We start from the raw sequence: 18,248 nt of genomic DNA, 5'->3' as shown, positions 1-18,248 counted from the left end.
GAGGAGGAAGGAGCAGGAGAAGAGACTTTCTCCAATATTGTGAATTTGGACTGCAGAACCCATTTCAGCGGCTAGCTGTGGCCTAATAGAAGGTCGCAAGTTCGATTCTCAGTATCGGCAGGGAATGTCGGTGGGGCGAGTGAATGAACACCTTTAATCCACCTTCAATACCCACGACTGAGGTGCCTTTGTCCAATTGCTACCCAAGCTCTGCAGCAAAAATAGCTGCCCACTGCTTCGGGTGTGCGTCCGTACATCACTTTCAAGATTTTTGAGTACTTTTTACACCCCTGAGTTTCTGCATTAATATCACTGAGAAAATGGGAATCTGTGATTAATAAGACAGACAAAGTCACACACCTTTACAAGCAGCCGGTGGGATTCCAATGCAGATGAAGTACTGGAAGGTGATCATGCAGGCCAGGAAGCAGCAGTATTTAGGCCAGATCTCAGCGATGGCTTTCCTCCGGCGTCTGTACATCACCACAGCCAGAGCCAAACCGTGCAGCATGGAGTAGAAATCCATCCGCTGACCCATCACATTGATCGCCAACAGAAAACACACCTGACGCCACACAGGAACAAGATAGAATGATTGAACAATAAAGAGATTGATAGAATGACTGATAGATAGAACAATGGAATGAATAATAGAAAAATAGATGGACAAAACCATAAACAGAACAACAGAACAATAGATAGAACGACAGATACAATATAAGATATATATATATATATGAATATATGTAAATAGATAAACAGAACGAGATAGATAGATAGATAGATAGATAGATAGATAGATAGATAGATAGATAGATAGATAGATCTAAGTCTAATGCACCTCTAAACCAAACTTGTAGAAGAAGTAGTTGATGAAGTATTTGATGCAGTTGATGATGCTGTTGTCGAGGTGTTGCCGGGTGATGTCATGAAAGATGGTGCGAGAGGGAGGAGGGGAGAGTTTGTTTCTCAGACGGAAAAACTCCTGGTGTCTGTAAATGGTGACTTCAAACGCCAAGATGGCCAACATCAACAAGTTATTCTGAGAAAGAAAGAGAAGAGCGAGAAGATGAATGAAAACAAGCTCTGTACATCAGAATGTCAATCACTTCATCAAGAAAAGAAAGACTCTCCACCTCAAGATGATACATTAAATAATACATGTGCTTTTGGATTTGTTTCATATTTACTGTTTTTGTCAATTGTGTCAACTTGCTCCAAAAGTCTGGATGTTTAACTACAACTGTGTGATTTTCTAGCAATGAACATTAAAGCTGCAGTCTGTAATTTTGCCTCTTTGTTGCCATCTCTGTTTGTGTGGGCTCTCAGTCAACACACGGGTGTGGATATTCACTGTACACTGAATTACAGATACTACTGTATGTCTTGGAAGTATGTCCAAAATAAGAAGTTTCACCCAAAAGTGTCATCTGAACAAGTAACATCTCTGGCAGTTTTGTTCAGATCAACTGAAAAAAAAAAAATGTTTTATAATAAATTGTGCTACCATCGGTGACCACTCAAATTGGTATTATTAACATTATTACAAGCTTACCATTGTGAATCGGGCTAAGGTAAGGAGATTTAAAACACTGATCAGTTATGTACTTGCTCAATCATTGATTTTGTATAATTTTTTACCAAAAAAAAAAAAAAAAAAACAAGTTACGGAATGTAGCTTTAAATTGATGCAATCCTAGACTGTAATAAAAATTATAATATGTCATAATAGGTAATAATAGGTATAATATTAATAGGTTGCACATTTAGCATTAAACATAAAGTTGGCACTCAGTAGAGGCTAGTTTGGTGCCATATGTAATTGATAAACTCATATTTCCCAGAAAATATAGATCATGTCTCCTCACCCTCAGGTTGGGCAGTACAGGTTCTTCAAACTTCTCCAGGCCGACCCAGTTTGCGGGATCCACAGGCTTCCGGTACAGTAGAGAATGATTCATGTCCATCTTTTGCTCTTTTGTGTAGTTGGATGGCTACAGAGACCACACTCACATGATTAAACACAAGAACCAGCAAATCTGCTCTTCTGCTACAGCCAAACTAGAAATGGAAGGGCTTGAAATGACAAGCGCTTTTCATTACATGAAAACGAATCCCATCTGAGTAACGACAAACTCATTTGACGAGTAAAGAAACCCACCATAGTACAAATACTTGAGTAGTTTCTGGGTTCGATGGTTTTTAGCTGATAAAACAACTTGCAGATGATGATGACACACGTCCATACAGTGCAAACGCTAGAAGCGAGAACTCGAAACTGCTTATACGGCAGCGCAAACGCCCATGAGATCAAAAACACATAGTTCAGGAGCGAGACCTGCAAGAGACATACGTCAGAAACAGCAACACCTTCAGATTACTGTACCATAACCTCAAGAGTGAGCTTCTACCTCTTTGACAGACAGCAGGATGATGTAAGTGGACACGATCTTGATGATGTGCATCTCCAGCAGCCACCAGATGAAGAGCTTCAGCTTATGGAAGTACTCCAGGAACCTGAGGAACAGGACCGTGAGCCGGTCCACCACCAAATGCCATTTATTCTTGAGGTCTGAAACAGACGGGAGGAGAGATCGGACACCTGAAGCTTGATTTCTTTGGTTTACATGTTATGAACACAAGAGACACAATCTAAGACCAAAAACAGACTGTACCTAAGACAAAATACTAAAAAAGTCACTAAGTAATTACTTTAACGTTAAACACACACATATAAATGCATTTAAAAAATAAGAAAAATGTGAACTGCAGAACTAGCCGATAGTTTCACGCTTCAGAGGATTTGAAATCAACTGAATGTAATGCTCTCTTTACTGGATTAGCAATGTTTTATATTTTATATGCTTTGTGTAAAACACAAAAACACACACACACAAAAAAAAAAAAAAAAAAAAAAAAAAATATATATATATATATATATATATATATATATATATATATATATATATATATATATATATATATATATATATATATGCGCAATTTTTTTCTTTTAAATGAGGTTCAGTAATGTCACTTTTAAGGTGTAAAGAAAGGGTTATTAGTCAGTTATTGATTGTCTTAATTTTAACTCTTTAAAAAGTGTCCAATGGTTTTTCATAAGAGCCTGAAATAATTAAGTAAATAAACATAAATATATATATATACATATACATATTCTGGTGTATAGAACTATACAGAATAAAAGAAAATAAGAAATGTGTAAAACTGACACATAAATGTAACTACACTAGACTGCATCAGGATAAAATCCACACAGGACCATGTAAAACTATACAAAAGTATGGAAAATATACTGTACTGGAATGAATAAACTAAACTATCCAGACTGGACAAGACTGGACTGCAGTACCTGAGCTCTGTTCTGAGGGCAGCTCTGGATCTGTGGTGGCGCTGAACTGCTGAATGTCCTCCTGACTGGACAGATGAGCTGAATGGATGGACAGAGACTCTTTCTTTTCCTCCTCGTCCACACAGTCCACAACCAGCACCTCGTTCATAGACTCTTTCTCCTTCTCCTCCTTCAGCAGCGGCTCTGAAGACGTGCTTATCATCGTCAGATCGGCCAGACTCCCGTCAGGATGAGCCAGTCTGGGGATCAGGAACATTGCATTAGAAGAGAAAGCATCATTTACAGTGTATATATATATATATATATATATATATATATATATATATATATATATATATATATATATGTGACATATGAGTGATTCTTCAATTAGAGGCGCTTTTGACTTCCTGAAAGCCTGAAATGAAGCTTCTTTAAACTATGCATCATCTAAGTTAAAAAAATGATCACGTCCTGGAATAAAGATCTGATTTTATGACCAAAAAGTTGGATTTGCATGCTTATACAACACGTCTGCTGTACATTTGTTTTGAATTAATACAAGTAAATGCATTGTTTCTTCTTTAATTAAAAATGTTCAAATACTAACCAGTTTGGTAATGATAACAAATAAAGACTAAAAAGAATTAAAAAATTTAAGTGCATCTGCTCTTCAATCTATCACTCTACTTTTCATTTCCATTGTGATTTTTTTATATAAAAATGTAATAATAAAATGCTTGGCATAATAGTAATAACAGCACTACATACTAGTGATTATTTAAAAATAAATTATATTAAAAAAACATATTTATATGTGTTATATAGGTTGTTGTTTTTTTCTTTTTTTAAAAGTCGGTGCTTTTTTTTTTTTTTTTTGATGATTGCAGTGTTAATAATTTTCATTATATGCCGAAAATTCATTGTATAATAAACCTGTTTTGAAAGACCTTTTTAAAAACATTTTCAATGAGGAGTAAGCTAGCCTAATCTTTATTATCCTCGTAGCGCGTCAGTTATGCAGTGATTAAGATATAAGTTATTGCGGGGCAAATAGGCCCAATAATTAGAAGAAGGTCTACATTAATTGAAAATGCCAAATTAGATAAGAGATATTGATGTATAAAGACACAAAACGATTGGTCTATGCAAGAAACAGTATTTATATCGTTTTTACCTCTGATTCCCGCAATGTCCAAACTGTTAGAACTCTTGTGAATGCGCTTCACAGCAGCAGGCGCCTGAGGCATCTTCTTCTTGTTGCTTTATGGCAGATCGCAGACTTATAAGTGGACCAGTGGACCTCTCAACTGGACCATTGACACTCCTGATTGAGATCGTAGATAGAGTGTTAATGGTCCATTTGAGAGATAGGTGGCAGTGATGCACTTATAAGACTGTAATCTGCCATAAAGCAACAAGAAGAAGATGATGCAGGCTGCTGTGAAGCGCAGTTCACAAGAGTTCTAACAGTTCGGACATTGTGTGAATCAGAGGTAAAAAAAACTATATAAATACTGTTCAGTTTCTTGCACAGAACGATCATTTTGTGTCTTTACACATCAATGTATCGTCACGAGCCACAGGGTTTAATATGGATTTGTCTGTGCATGTTTTTTTTTTTCTCTCTAGTTTCTGTTACCATTGCCAAGCATTGTACGACTGAGAGACTGCAACGCCTGAAGCTAAAAATCATAATTTGTGTTCTACTGAAGAAACAAAGTCACCTACATCTTGGATGCTCTTGGGGTAAGCAGATAAACATCAATTTTCATTTTTGGGTGAACTATCGCTTTAAGTATAAGTTCCTCTAATTGATTAATCACCCATATTTTAACTGAATGTAGATCACATGCTGTTATTTAAAAGTTAGTGCCTAAAAAACCTTGAATCAGGATTCCACAGGCAGGGTTTGTGTGGAAAACATGGATGCCGTGTGCATTAGATCCGTGAGGAACAAGCCGGATTGCATTATTATTGTAAAGAAGCAATGCATGTGTGTGTAAAGAAATCAATACATTAATTATTTTACCAAACCAACCAATCAAAAACAAAATATTTCAGCAGTCAGACTTTAATGGCAATGGCCTCTTCCAGATGGTTTCGCTGCTATGAAGGGTTTAAACGCTTGCATGATGAGGTTTCATGTCAAAGCTTTACCTTGTTTATACCACACTTACTTGCTCTGAGGAGAAGAGATTTTTTGCTTGATGCTGTTGAAGCAATTTACAGAATGGAAATATACGAAATCAAAGCAATGAAAAGTTTCACACAATTGAACATTACTGTAAGGTGAGACAGAAAAAGAGGGACAGAGAGATTCTTTGAGGAGGAGAGGTCGTGCATTTCAGAGACATGCTGAGGAGATTCATTCCCTGTCAGTCTGAGAGCAGGACTATCGTCAGGATATACCGCTGATGTCAAAGAAGGACTTTCTGTGATGCATTTGAGCAGGCAGAAGTTTAAAGTCAACGTGAAATCAAAACATACCCTATTTAGTATTTTAATAGACATTTGTGTCCATAAATGTTATTCAAAAAAAAAAAAAGTAAAAAAAAATGATCAAAGTAAATAACGCACTTAAACTCTGAAATAACTTTCGGCCACAGTTGTTCCCTTTCAGTCGGTCACTTTCAACGTCATGACCTATGAAATCTGGGGAGGACTGCTTCAGGCAGTAGCTCGGTCTGAGGATCACAGTGGCAGTGACCCCTCTGAGGAATCAACCTCAGAGGAACCGTCACTCCTCTAGCACTCCGCAGCCAGTCAAGCTGGAAAAGGAACGTGCTGGGCCCTCTAAAAGGAGCATACCAGCCGTGACCTCTGGGGCTCCTCTTGACGATCGGATGTCGATCACTGCATTCAAAGGCTAGCCGGTGCTCTCTGGTCGGTGGCAATGCCTGAATCGGATCCAGAGATGACGGCTATGTTTGCCTGGGCCGCCGAAAGGGTAGGGCTCGAGTGGAAACCTCCACTGTGTCCTGAACCCTCAAGGTTGTATGATTGGTTTCTCGGGGTGGTCCGTGCTGGTCCTCAGCACCCTGCCCCGTTGCCATTCTTTGAGGAGGTGCACAAGGAGCTCACTAGGCACCTTTTACTGCCAGAAATCGGCCTGCTGGTTTTTTCTCTCTTTTTCCCTCCCTGACAGATTTCTCTGGGGTAGGATCTACTTTCTCAGACTGGGCACCCTGTGGCACCCGTGTCCGGACCTCTTGAAACTCCATGTCTGGTCCCTGGATGGGACGTGAAGGCTCTAGATGACCTACCCCAAGACCTAGTGGACACCATCATTTCGGCACGGGAACCGTCTACTAGACACGCTTACGCCATGAAGGGGAACCTACTTGTCGAGTGGTGTTCTTCTTACCGAGAGGACCCCTGGAGATTTCACTTCTGCAGCAAAGGTTGAAGTGAAGGCTGTCTCCTCCACCCTTAAAGTCTATGTTGCTGCTATTTCCACTAATCCACACCCAGTGGAGGGGAAGACGGTAGGGAAGCACAAACTGGTCATCAGGTTCCTTGGGGGGTTGAACCCTCCTCGACCTCCCTCTATACCCTCTTGGGACCTGACTCTGGTGCTCAGAAGGCTCAAGCAGGGCCCATTTGAGCCTTTGCAATCAGCAAAGCTAAAGTTTCTCTGAATGAAAACATGCATTGGCCTCCATCAAGAGGGTAGGGAACCTACATGCATTTTTGGAAGACGAAAGGTGCCTAGAGTTTGGGCCGGCTGACTCTCAGGTAACTCTGAGACCCTGGCCAGGCTATGTGTCCAAGTTTCCTACCACTCCCTTTAGGGTTCAGGTAGTGAGCTTGCAGACCCAGCCCTAGCTTTGCTCTGTCCTGTCCACACTTTAAGATTGTACATGGACTGGACACAAAGATTCAGGATCCCAGAGCAGTTCTTTGTCTATTACGGAGGCTGGCAGAAGGGGAATGCTGTCTCCAAGCAGAGGATGACCCACTGGATAGTGGATGTCACCGCCCTGGCTTATCAGGCACAGGGCGTGCCCTGCCCACTCTACTAGGAGTGTTGCATCCTCATGGGCGCTGGCTCATGGTGCCTTGCTGTCAGATATTTGTATGCTGGTCGACCCCCAACACATTCACTAGGTTTTATAGCCTATGTGTTAAGCCGGTTTCCTCCTGTGTTCTCACCTCAAATGGGTAGAAGCACAGAGAGGCCTCAGCTTAGTGTCAGCTTGCTATGTTCCAAATCATGATACTTGCTCCAGAGAGTCCGTCGAGCTCCTCCACCACCCTTGCTGGCCAGACGTAGAAGAGCGTCTGGTGACAGGCCCTCACTCAATGAATCTGTGAGAACCGATACAGGGCTGGGTGCCATATGTAATGATCTAAGTGGATCCCATTTGTGTATTCTTCCATTGTCTAGCTTTAAAGTGGAAGTGAAGCAGTCAGTTAAGTTAACATTATTTAGTAAAGTGATTTCCACTTTGATTAAAAAATATATAACAAATGTGATTAATGTAAGCATTTTAAAGAAAAAAGGATGTTTTTTTATAGCTTTTGGAGCAAGGGTGCCGCCATCTTGCAGTACCACTGCGTGTGACGTCACAGGGTTGGTTCGCTCTGATGGCCAGAGCAATAATATAAGCATTTCTTTACATTTTGAAATCACAAATGTTATTTTAACACACAAATAATTTGGTTTTCACCATAATGTGCATGAATATTGAACATCAAACTGTCTATATGCTAAGTTTTGATTGTGGTATCCCAAACATTGTTTTCATAATGCCAGGCACAACGTGATGTAAATAAACAACGCTTCATACAATATCATTCATGTCGCATTTTATTGTTATGTCAGACCACCATTAAGACATGCATTACATTGACTGGTTCACCAGTTGTACGTATCATATTTTATGTTCACTTGTGAATAAAATTAGCTTTCCTACTGTTAACAGGACGTAACTAATCATCTCTCTGAACAATCGGACCAGTGCTGTTTAAAGTTCATCATTTTCACGTGTTTTAAGTCGTATCAGTTTAAATATTAAAGTGTTTTAAGCCATTCAAGCGTGAGACAGCATGGAATATATTTCAATGCAGTACTTACAGTACATGCTGTGATAGACCTTTTCTGAAAGAGATTTAAATGCGTTACTCACGCGCTGTGATAGATCATTTCTGTTCACGCCGCCGCTCACACACATACACACAAAGCCACAGCTCAGCTCAGACAGCACGTGAGTAAGGGCTACCAAATTGAGCTTTCTTTCACGCCTTCATCAGCAAATGCACACAAAGCACATTGGAATGACAGTCTTGAGGAGTATCCAAGTAAACGAGTATTGTTTCCGATCCACACAACCAAACCAGCATGTTCAAGACTTCTTCAACCCCTAATAGGTCCTACTGCTCGACCCCATCGCCGTATATGCTCTAAAGCATAGGCAATTGCACTTATTATGGACTTAACAGTGATTCCAGTTCATCTTCCTCCATTCCAAAACAAGCGTGTGATCAAAATGTAAAGAAACGCTTATATTACTTCACTGGCCATCGGAACAAACCAACCCTGTGACCCCGTCACATGTGGTAGTACTGCAAGATGGCGGCGCCCTTGCTCCAAAAGCTATAACAAAACATCCATTTTTATTTAAAATGGTTACATTAATCATGTTTGTTATATATTTTTTTTTATTAAAATGGAAGTTGTTTTCTTAAATAATGCAAACTTGACTGACTGCTTCATTTCCACTTTAAGCCCGTGTTTCCCTGGCAGACTTCTCTGTCATCCCTGCAAGGGGTTACAACCACCTCTAAATCTTCCATATGTACAAAGGCCCTAGGGGGTTAATCCATATGCGTAAGTGCCACCTGGAAAGAGTTATCCAATCTCATTGAGTGAGTAGTGCAAAGACAAACAGTGATTGGCCTTCCTGGTGAGTGTGTACAGTGGAAGGACAGCATCCATCGCGCTTTGGTAGGGATCCCCAAATCGTTGGTCACTGACGTGATGTAACCTTGTTACTGTTAAATAAACCTTTTTTTACATTTTATTCAATGATTAAAATAAAATAAAATAAAATATTGGATGAAAGACAAACCGTAAAATAATCTTGTATTAAATTGAAAACAACTAAAACAGAATTAGGAAATACATTGGGCCTCATTTACGAAGCGAACGGACTACAGAAAATTGGGCGTACGGTCGTTTTAGTGCAAAACTTGGAATTTATCAATATGGATGTGAGCGGTGGCTACGATCAAATCTAACGTCTGGTCTCAGCTTGTGTATGCAAGTTTTTGAGTAACCTGAACTTGTGCGCAGCATAGAAAATATGGTGGAGAATTGTAGAATGACAGCATTTTGTTCATTTTTATTTTCCTGACCGCCAAACGAAGCTCATTAGAATGACTCATGCTCATTAGATTAGAATGTTTTTGTATATATATATATATATATATATATATATATATATATATATGTGTGTGTGTGTGTGTGTGTGCAAATAGCAGCATAAACAAGAACTTGAGGATTCAATCGTCGCACCATGCACCTGCAGTGCATTTGTAAAAGAAGAAAAACAGAAATTAAGTCTATAAAAGGAAAAAATAAATAAATAGGATCACACAAAATATATAATAGGCTATTATATAATTAACAGCATTTTCATGTTGACTTTGACATTTTGTAACATTTAAAGCAAACGTTTAGACAGGAAACCAGTCAGTAGAAAAAGATGCATAGATTGACTTCATACATTTTATGATCTATCCAGGAATCTAGCGGACCGTTAAAAAAAGTGATAACTTTAAGACAGAAAAGAGTGCACTGGCAAACAGGAGTAAGTGAGAAGAAAGAGGGATTATGGGAAATCAGGGAAAAGGTGAACATTGGTTGTTTTTTCCATGGATGCCAGAGAAAGACAAGCAGTCACCCACCTATCCACGATCAGATAGAAACGACCACTGACTTTAGTATAGCTGTGAAATGAGGGACGGCAGGGGAAAGCACATGATTGGTTAAAATAAGAAATGTATTTGATGACTGCCAGTATTTAACAGATAAAACAAAGACGACACTGCTGCAGATTCAGCAGAGAGAAACCAATCATGAAAGAAGCTAGTGAGAAATGAAGAAATGAGACATGAAACAGCGCCAAGTTAAGTTCAACAAACAAATGAAAAAAAAAAAATAGTAAAATATTGCTACTAGTTTTGTGTTTACAATAAATTATTAAAAGCAATGTAACACAAGAGTTAATGATCAACAAACAATTAACATAAAATTTTTTTATTATTATTCATAACAACAATAACGATGATGATGATGATAATTATGGCTGGGTGATATGGCCAAAAACTCATATCTCTGTATTTTTTGGTTGAAATGTGAAATACAGTATATATTTGGGTATTCTCTACATTCTCTATTTGGATTTTTTCTATTTATATATATATATATATATATATATATATATATATTTTTTTTTTTTATATTTTTTTTTTTTTTTGTCCAATAAAACAATGTTTATATTAAAGGCAATGAAGCCAAATATAGTGAAAGTAGGCTATGCTATCCATTATGTGCTAAAAAAGTGGCTAAAATGACATTGCATTCTAACACTGTAATATTACAATGTAAAAATAAAAATAATGCTTTTTAAGACAGAAGTCCAATTCACTAAACTAAAAATGAAAACAAATAAACATAAGAGCACAGATAAATTTTTGCATTTTATTTTTGATTACCCTATTACTGCTATCTGCTATCATAAAATATACTTACTTGTAGGTTTAAAATTCTACATATGGCGCACATGTCTGTGAAGTCTGTGAAGTTTAGCAGATAATTGCTTGAAAAAGTACGGTGGCCAAGAGAGCTCAATGCACTGCAAATTACATTGTATTTCTACTTTTCTATTTCCAAATGCATTTCTGTATGATGTTGCGTTGTGAGAATTTGCAGCGCGTGTGTTGTCAAATTGGTGAAGATGTTTTCTTAATTTGGAGGTGTTTTTTTCTGTTTGCAGTGCGTTGAGCTCTCTCGGCCACCATGCAAAAGGCTCCTGACAGCTAAATGGAAATTTTCCATGACTTTCTTACATTTACAGATGGAGAATATACCTGAGAAATGTAAGTTCTGCACTGAGGAAAACAGCACATCTCAAATGCATTAAACAGCGCATGTCACATTTTTGTCAGGAGCACAGAGTCTGTCAGAGCATCTGATTGGGCAAACCGCTTTAAACTATATGTTAACTATATCTTACCAGTTATTTTAAAGCCCTTATATATAAAGCATGTCTCATGTGTGTGTACTGCTGTGTGTGTACCTTCTCACTGCTGTGTGTGTACACTTGGATGGGTTAAATGCAGAGCACCAATTTCGAGTATGGGTTACCATAATTGACAAATGTCACGACTTTCACTTTCACTAAGGACAAATTGGATTCTGCACTTTCCCCGCAGCAGCTCACTCTATGTCCTCTGCTGTTATTCAGAGGCGCTCGTATCAAACAACTGTATATTGATATAGGCGTGATTGCTTCATACCATATAGCCTATTAAAAATATATCAATATATTGTACAAACTCGATATACCGCCCAGTAATAATAATAAATAATAATAACAACCACAATTATACACAATCACATAATAATCATTATGATGACAATTGTTTATTAAATATTAGCTCACATAATGCATTGCTTTAAAAATAATTATTATTGCTCAAAATAACAACAATAATAATTATTATTTTAATTATTTCTTTATTTTATTATTATTATTTCACTAAGAAAATAGTTGATTTGAAATGTGGTTACAGGTATGCATTTGTGTTATGACCTTAAATGTGACTCGTTTAATCAGGTCTCAGATATTGTGAGACATGACCTCACCTAAAATGACATCACACATCCACACTTCCGGGTAGCATCAGCTGTGACTATCGGGAAAGCGTCCTGCCGTCATCTCTTACCTGTAAATGGTGCTCTGCTCTTTGCTGATGACGGCTTTGAGATCGGTGAGCTGCAGGAAGCGGTCGTGGAAGTAATGCAGGTGCAGGATGCAGACCAGCAGGAAGGATGTGGGGATGAAGATACGGGTGAACAACTCAGAGAGGCTGTACTTCTCCAGACCCATGGCCTCCAGTCTGAGAGAGCAACAGAGAATCATTACGCCATTCTTCTGACTTAAAACACTCTTATTTTGGTCAGAGTCGAAGGCAACACCAATATACTTTGTGCCTCAAATATAAGGTTTAAATTCAGTTCAAATTCAAATGTAGACAACAAAGCAGCTCACTATGGTATGGTTTGTGGTAAGTCCACCTGATCAAACATATTTTGGAGGTTCAAAACTCACCCATCTACTGACATGCCCGTCATATTGGACCAGGTGTGGATGGCATTCTCAAACTGACAGGTGTAGATTAGGATGAGCACTAGCATGGTATACATCACCACAGACATCCAGAAGTACTTCAGGATCCTGCGCCACCACTCATAATGCACCTGAGGAGAACAACACTGTCTGTCAAAGACCTTTAAAGGAAAAGTTCCCCCAAAATTTAAGTTCTGTCATAATTTATATTTAATATTTATCTCTTTTAGCATAACATTTTTGGTTATACATCTCATTTATCATTCATATATATAAAATAGACATCTTTTTATGCAAAAATACAACAAAATAATAATTAGCAATTACATTTATATACATTCTATTGATAGAATTATAATAAAAATACATTAAATTTATATATATTACACATAAAATGTATTTTAAAAAAAATATATAAATTTACATAAAATTGATAATAAATTAGGCTTATCTTTATGCAAAAAACACAATGCAATAAATTAGGGTTGTGTAATATATATTGTCTACAATAATATTAATATGCGATTTGCCATTATCGAGCATATCATACAAACCAAATAAAAACACACCCAGACAGTGCACGCATTCACTACGATAAGGGAGCAAATAATAAGGGGGCAAATATGCCCCCGTATGACTTTTATATATCTTTTATATTTATCATCTGATATAGTTAATATCACCCAAAGACACTTTTCTCCAAATATCAGTACGATTGCAAATTTGATACTGATTTTATAAAACAGTCCAATAAACTAAGTTAATACTAACTGAATTACATTTTTTTTTGAATTTAGTTTTTTTTTTTTATTTATTTAATGAACGTAGTTTGTTTCTAACAAACAGCAGAACTGTTTTGCGTCTCTGAGCAACACATGACAATGTTTGATTACTGAATCAATCAGCCGTTTGAACGAATCAGCTGAATGAATGACTCAATGACTCACTCAGGCAGTGATTTTGGGTTTATATTTAAAACATCTTTTCCCTTTTTTCCCAGAAAATCATTTTAAATATCTGTATTCAAGGCTTTTTTTTTTTTTTTTTTTTTACATCAAACATTATTTATGCTCTTGTAACTGCAATTCCTGTCTGTGTAAATGCATCTAAATGCCACTTCAAAACGGTTCAATATTATATTGAGAACTGTCTCATCCTCGTATATATATGTATATATATATATATATATATATATATACACACACACACACACACACACACACACACACATTCATTTCTGGGCCAGCTACTGTATACGTATAAAATTAAGCCTATTTTATTTTAAATTTTATAAATATGTATAGTTCACAATTTTTTTCTTTTCCATATATATTTTATTTTTTGTAGCGTGACCTGTACTTGTTTCCATAGGCATGTGGCCACAAGTCAAAAACCCCACAACCTGTCTGGCTTTATAGGGTTTGACAGCAGTGCATCACCTGGTAAAGAGCCACGCAGGACAGAAACATCATCATGTAGACGATCTTGTACATGACCATCTTTCCTTCGAAGCTGACGAAGAAGAACATTCCTCCGCAGATATAGATCCAGTACTTCACCAGCAGAGCCATCACTAGTTTCCCAATCACATGCATCAGGTCATTCTCATCCCCCTCCTCTTCCTCTTTGTCTTTTTCTTCCTCTAAAACCCACATGGAAAGTTATTTTTTATACATTAAGACTAACGATTACAGGATTTAATCTGTATGTTATACATAGGAAACCATTTGTTTTAGATTCTAATGAACAACCCACTTTTTTCCTGCTCATCTACTTTGACGTCACAAAGCATTGCTTCCTCTTCCATCTTCTCTTGTCGTTCCATCAAAGTTTGTCTAAGCAGCAGCCAGAAACTCAGCTGACACAGAACCTACAGACACAATGCCGAAAACAGCAACTGTAGCAACTAACAGCAAGAATGAGTTGAAATTTATAAATAAATCACGGTATACTGACATTTTATATCAAAAGTGAGTTTATGAATTCATAACTGTCATGGGGTTGCATTATAGTGGTGTACTTTCCAGCTATTGCTGCAAATAAATAAATTATCTGTAGAATGCCTAATTGATTAGTAAAATACTACATAGAAATGACATATTTATTTTAAATTATACACTACTTCATTCATAAATTTGTGGTCAGTATGATTTTTAAAAGTTTTTGAAAGTCTCATTTGCTCACTAAGATTGCAAATATTTGTTCAAAAATACAGAAAAATCTGAAAAATTGTGAAATATTATTACAATTCCAAATGACTGTTTTCTATTTAAATACATATTAAAATTTAGTTTATTCCTGTGATACAAAGCTGAATTTTCAGCATCATTACTCCAGTCTTCAGTGTCACATGATCCTTCAGAAATCATTCTAATATGCTGATTTGCTGCTCAAGAAACATTTCTGACTATTATAAAACACTTGTGCTGCTTCATTTTTTGTAGACCCGTGAAACACTTACATTCATATAAATATAATATTTATAAAACATAAAAACTAAAAAGTAAAAAATAAATTAATATGAAAAGCGAATAAGAAAAGCATTAAATTTTAATAAATGCATTAAATTGATCAAAAGTGACAGTAAAGATGTGTATAAGATGTTACCAAAAAAAGTCTAGCTCACACAAATGCTGTTCATTGAATTTTATATTTATCAGAGAATCCAAAAAAAAAAAAAAATGTATGACGGTTTTCACAAAAAATATATTGACAATAATATAAACCATTATATAATATAAATAATTATTGACAACTGAGCACCAAATTTCTTTTTAAAATCAAAAATAGTTTTAAATTGTAAAAACATTCACCATATTTCTGTTTTTACTGTATTTTTGATCAAATAAATTCAGCCTTGTTGAGCAGATGAGACTTTTTTCCAAACATTAAAAAATTCTTAATTCCAAACTTGTGACAGGCATTCTATATATTAATTTATGAAATAATCAATATATACCAGCTGCTAAAAATAAAACATGCATTATTTGTATTTTTTCTTTTTGCTAAAAATAAATTTACTTATTATATTTTATATGCATATTACATACAGTACATACATACAAAATATAAAATCTTTTAAAAAAAATCATGCATTTTATTGTATAATTGTTACCTTGCTGCTCAGTTCACTGAAGGGCACCTCCATCTTCAGAAAGAAACCCGGCACTGGACTCAAACGCTCAAAACACCAGATGTACTGAAGGACCAGCAGGAGGTTCCCATAGGCCACCATGAATGGGGAGGTCAGCATGGCATATTTCCTTCGGTCTCGCACCATCCACAGAGTACAGGACCACAGCAGAAAGACAAACGTTGGCCAGCTAACGTACGTTATACTCCACGCCTTACAAATGAAGAAAGATTGATGAGATGTCAAGCTTTATATTTTTATAATTTTTGTTGAATTATTTTCTACTCAAAATAAAATGTAGAACTTCAAGAGAAAAGTTAAAGGGATAGTTCACCCAAAAATTAAAATGTGCTGTTAATTTACTCACCCAAAATGTACAGTAGGTGACTTTTTTTTTTTTATCTTGAGTAGAATAGTAAAGAACATTTTTAGCTGAAACCGTGGTCTTTGGTGATACATAAAATGCAAGTCTTTGAGAATAAAAAACAAACAAACATATTAAGTAACACAAAATTGATACCTGTGGCTCCTGACAATATATTGAGGACTTATGAAGTGAAACGATTGGTCTGTGCAAGAAACTGAACATTATTTACAACATCATGACCTCTAATCCACAGCCTCAGGCAAACAGGAATATGCTTCTTTTCCATGAACTGGTTCTTTTGGACATTTCGCTTCTGGTTCATAAAAATGATTCACCAGTTCACGTAATGATGTAACGTATATTATTATTACTAAAGCACCAAAATGATGTGAAACTTGGATGTTTTACATGTCTAAAACATATAAAGTTTGCATGAGGCTCTGAATTACAGTCAATAATGTTGTAAATAATGATCAGTTTCTTGCACAAACTGATAGTTTCACTTCATAAGAACTCAATATATCATCAGAAGCCACAGGTATTAACTTGTGTACATTGATATTTTTTTTTTTTACTTATATTTTATGAATCACCAAGGACCACGATTTCACATAAAAATAATCTTTACTGTTTTACTCACATCTTGCATGGCCTGAGGGTGCGTAAATTAACAGCAGATGTTCATTTTTGGGTGAACTATCCCTTTAACCTCCTTTAACCTTTGACCTTCTCACCATCATAGCAATAAGAGCACAGATGTAGCTCTGCTTCATGATAAACTTGAACACTTTTACAAGAGCATCTGGTGGTCCGCCCTGCTCTTCCTCTTCCTCTTGTTCCTCTTCCTCATCTGTCTTCTCCTCTTCCTCCTCCAGCTGTGAGTCTGAGATCTCATTTGTGTTTTCATCTGTCTTCTCTGTGTGGGGCATTAAAATAATACAGTAATTTTTCCAAATGTCAGTGGAATAATCAAATAGTTAACTAGAAACTAGTCTCAGCCCCAGACAGTGGTGAGATTTTAATCAGCTGTGTTTATAAAGTACGAGGTTACAGTGCAATAAGCGCTTCTGAGGAAGAACTAGTCACTGGATTTGCCACATATTGTTTTTTAAGAGCCTTAGTATTTAATAAACTAGATACTGAAGAGTAGAACAGTATACTGTATTGCACTTTGTTTTTAAACTGGCTTTTAGTTTCTACTTCTTAAGATGAACATATTCATAATTAAAAGGCAATTACAGTACTACTAACAAAATGTGTTTTGTTTTCTGTAATATCTAAATAAGTTAAACATATTTCAATAGAAGCACAGATAGAACGTTATTTTAGTATCACTGACATACTATTATAGTTTGTATTAACAGTTTCAATTCACTTTTATGTTGCTATTTTTCAGATTCTACTATTTTCAGTTTTCATTTTAATTTTTGTTTAGTTATTTTGTTGCCAGTTTTTGTCATTTTTTATTAGTTTTATTTTAGTTTTTTTTTTTTTAATTTTTAAATTCCTTTTTAGTTTTATTTATTTTAGTACATTAAGTTAAACCAAATAGAAATGATGCCTTAGCAACTAACTGAAATTAAAAAAGTTTTTACATATTTTTAAGTATTTTTTATATTTTAAGGAAACATTGTTTTGATTACTATATAATATTTTAATTAGTGTTTTAATACTAAATAACTATATTACATTATATTTTAATAAATATAATAACCCTGGATATAATTCATAGATTTAATTGTACTACTAGGCATTTCACGGTTAAAAGATATCTATGGATGTGTATTTATGGTATCTCACCTTCAAATTCAACAGGCTGATCCACTTTATACTGAGGAGTTGAGTAAATATCCAGACTGACCGGTCCGTTCTCAATGGACACAGCGGACACATAGTCAAACGACGTCCCGTTAGAGTTAACCATCATTACTTCATAATAACAGGAAAAAAATTACACAAGTGACAGGTCATATAATATGCACAGAAATGACTAATATCTGTCTAAAAGCAATTAATATACAGCATGCAAGATTTTTT

General features: G+C 36.1%; 1 protein-coding gene across 1 annotated transcript in view; it reads right to left on the bottom strand.

Annotated features, from left to right (window-relative positions):
• LOC109108950 (piezo-type mechanosensitive ion channel component 2) overlaps window positions 1-18,248 on the bottom strand; it is a 93,141-nt gene that overhangs the window by 33,000 nt on the left and 41,893 nt on the right. Inside the window, 13 exon segments of the mRNA XM_042712750.1 lie at window positions 361-565; window positions 842-1,042; window positions 1,869-1,994; window positions 2,162-2,338; window positions 2,412-2,572; window positions 3,374-3,612; window positions 12,308-12,481; window positions 12,694-12,842; window positions 14,151-14,353; window positions 14,467-14,581; window positions 15,827-16,057; window positions 16,946-17,127; window positions 18,012-18,140. Coding sequence (XP_042568684.1) covers window positions 361-565; window positions 842-1,042; window positions 1,869-1,994; window positions 2,162-2,338; window positions 2,412-2,572; window positions 3,374-3,612; window positions 12,308-12,481; window positions 12,694-12,842; window positions 14,151-14,353; window positions 14,467-14,581; window positions 15,827-16,057; window positions 16,946-17,127; window positions 18,012-18,140 — 2,292 coding nt within the window.

This window comes from Cyprinus carpio, chromosome A2, assembly GCF_018340385.1.
Source record: "Cyprinus carpio isolate SPL01 chromosome A2, ASM1834038v1, whole genome shotgun sequence".
Lineage (NCBI taxonomy): Eukaryota > Metazoa > Chordata > Actinopteri > Cypriniformes > Cyprinidae > Cyprinus > Cyprinus carpio.
This window is presented reverse-complemented; position numbering and strand designations above follow the sequence as displayed.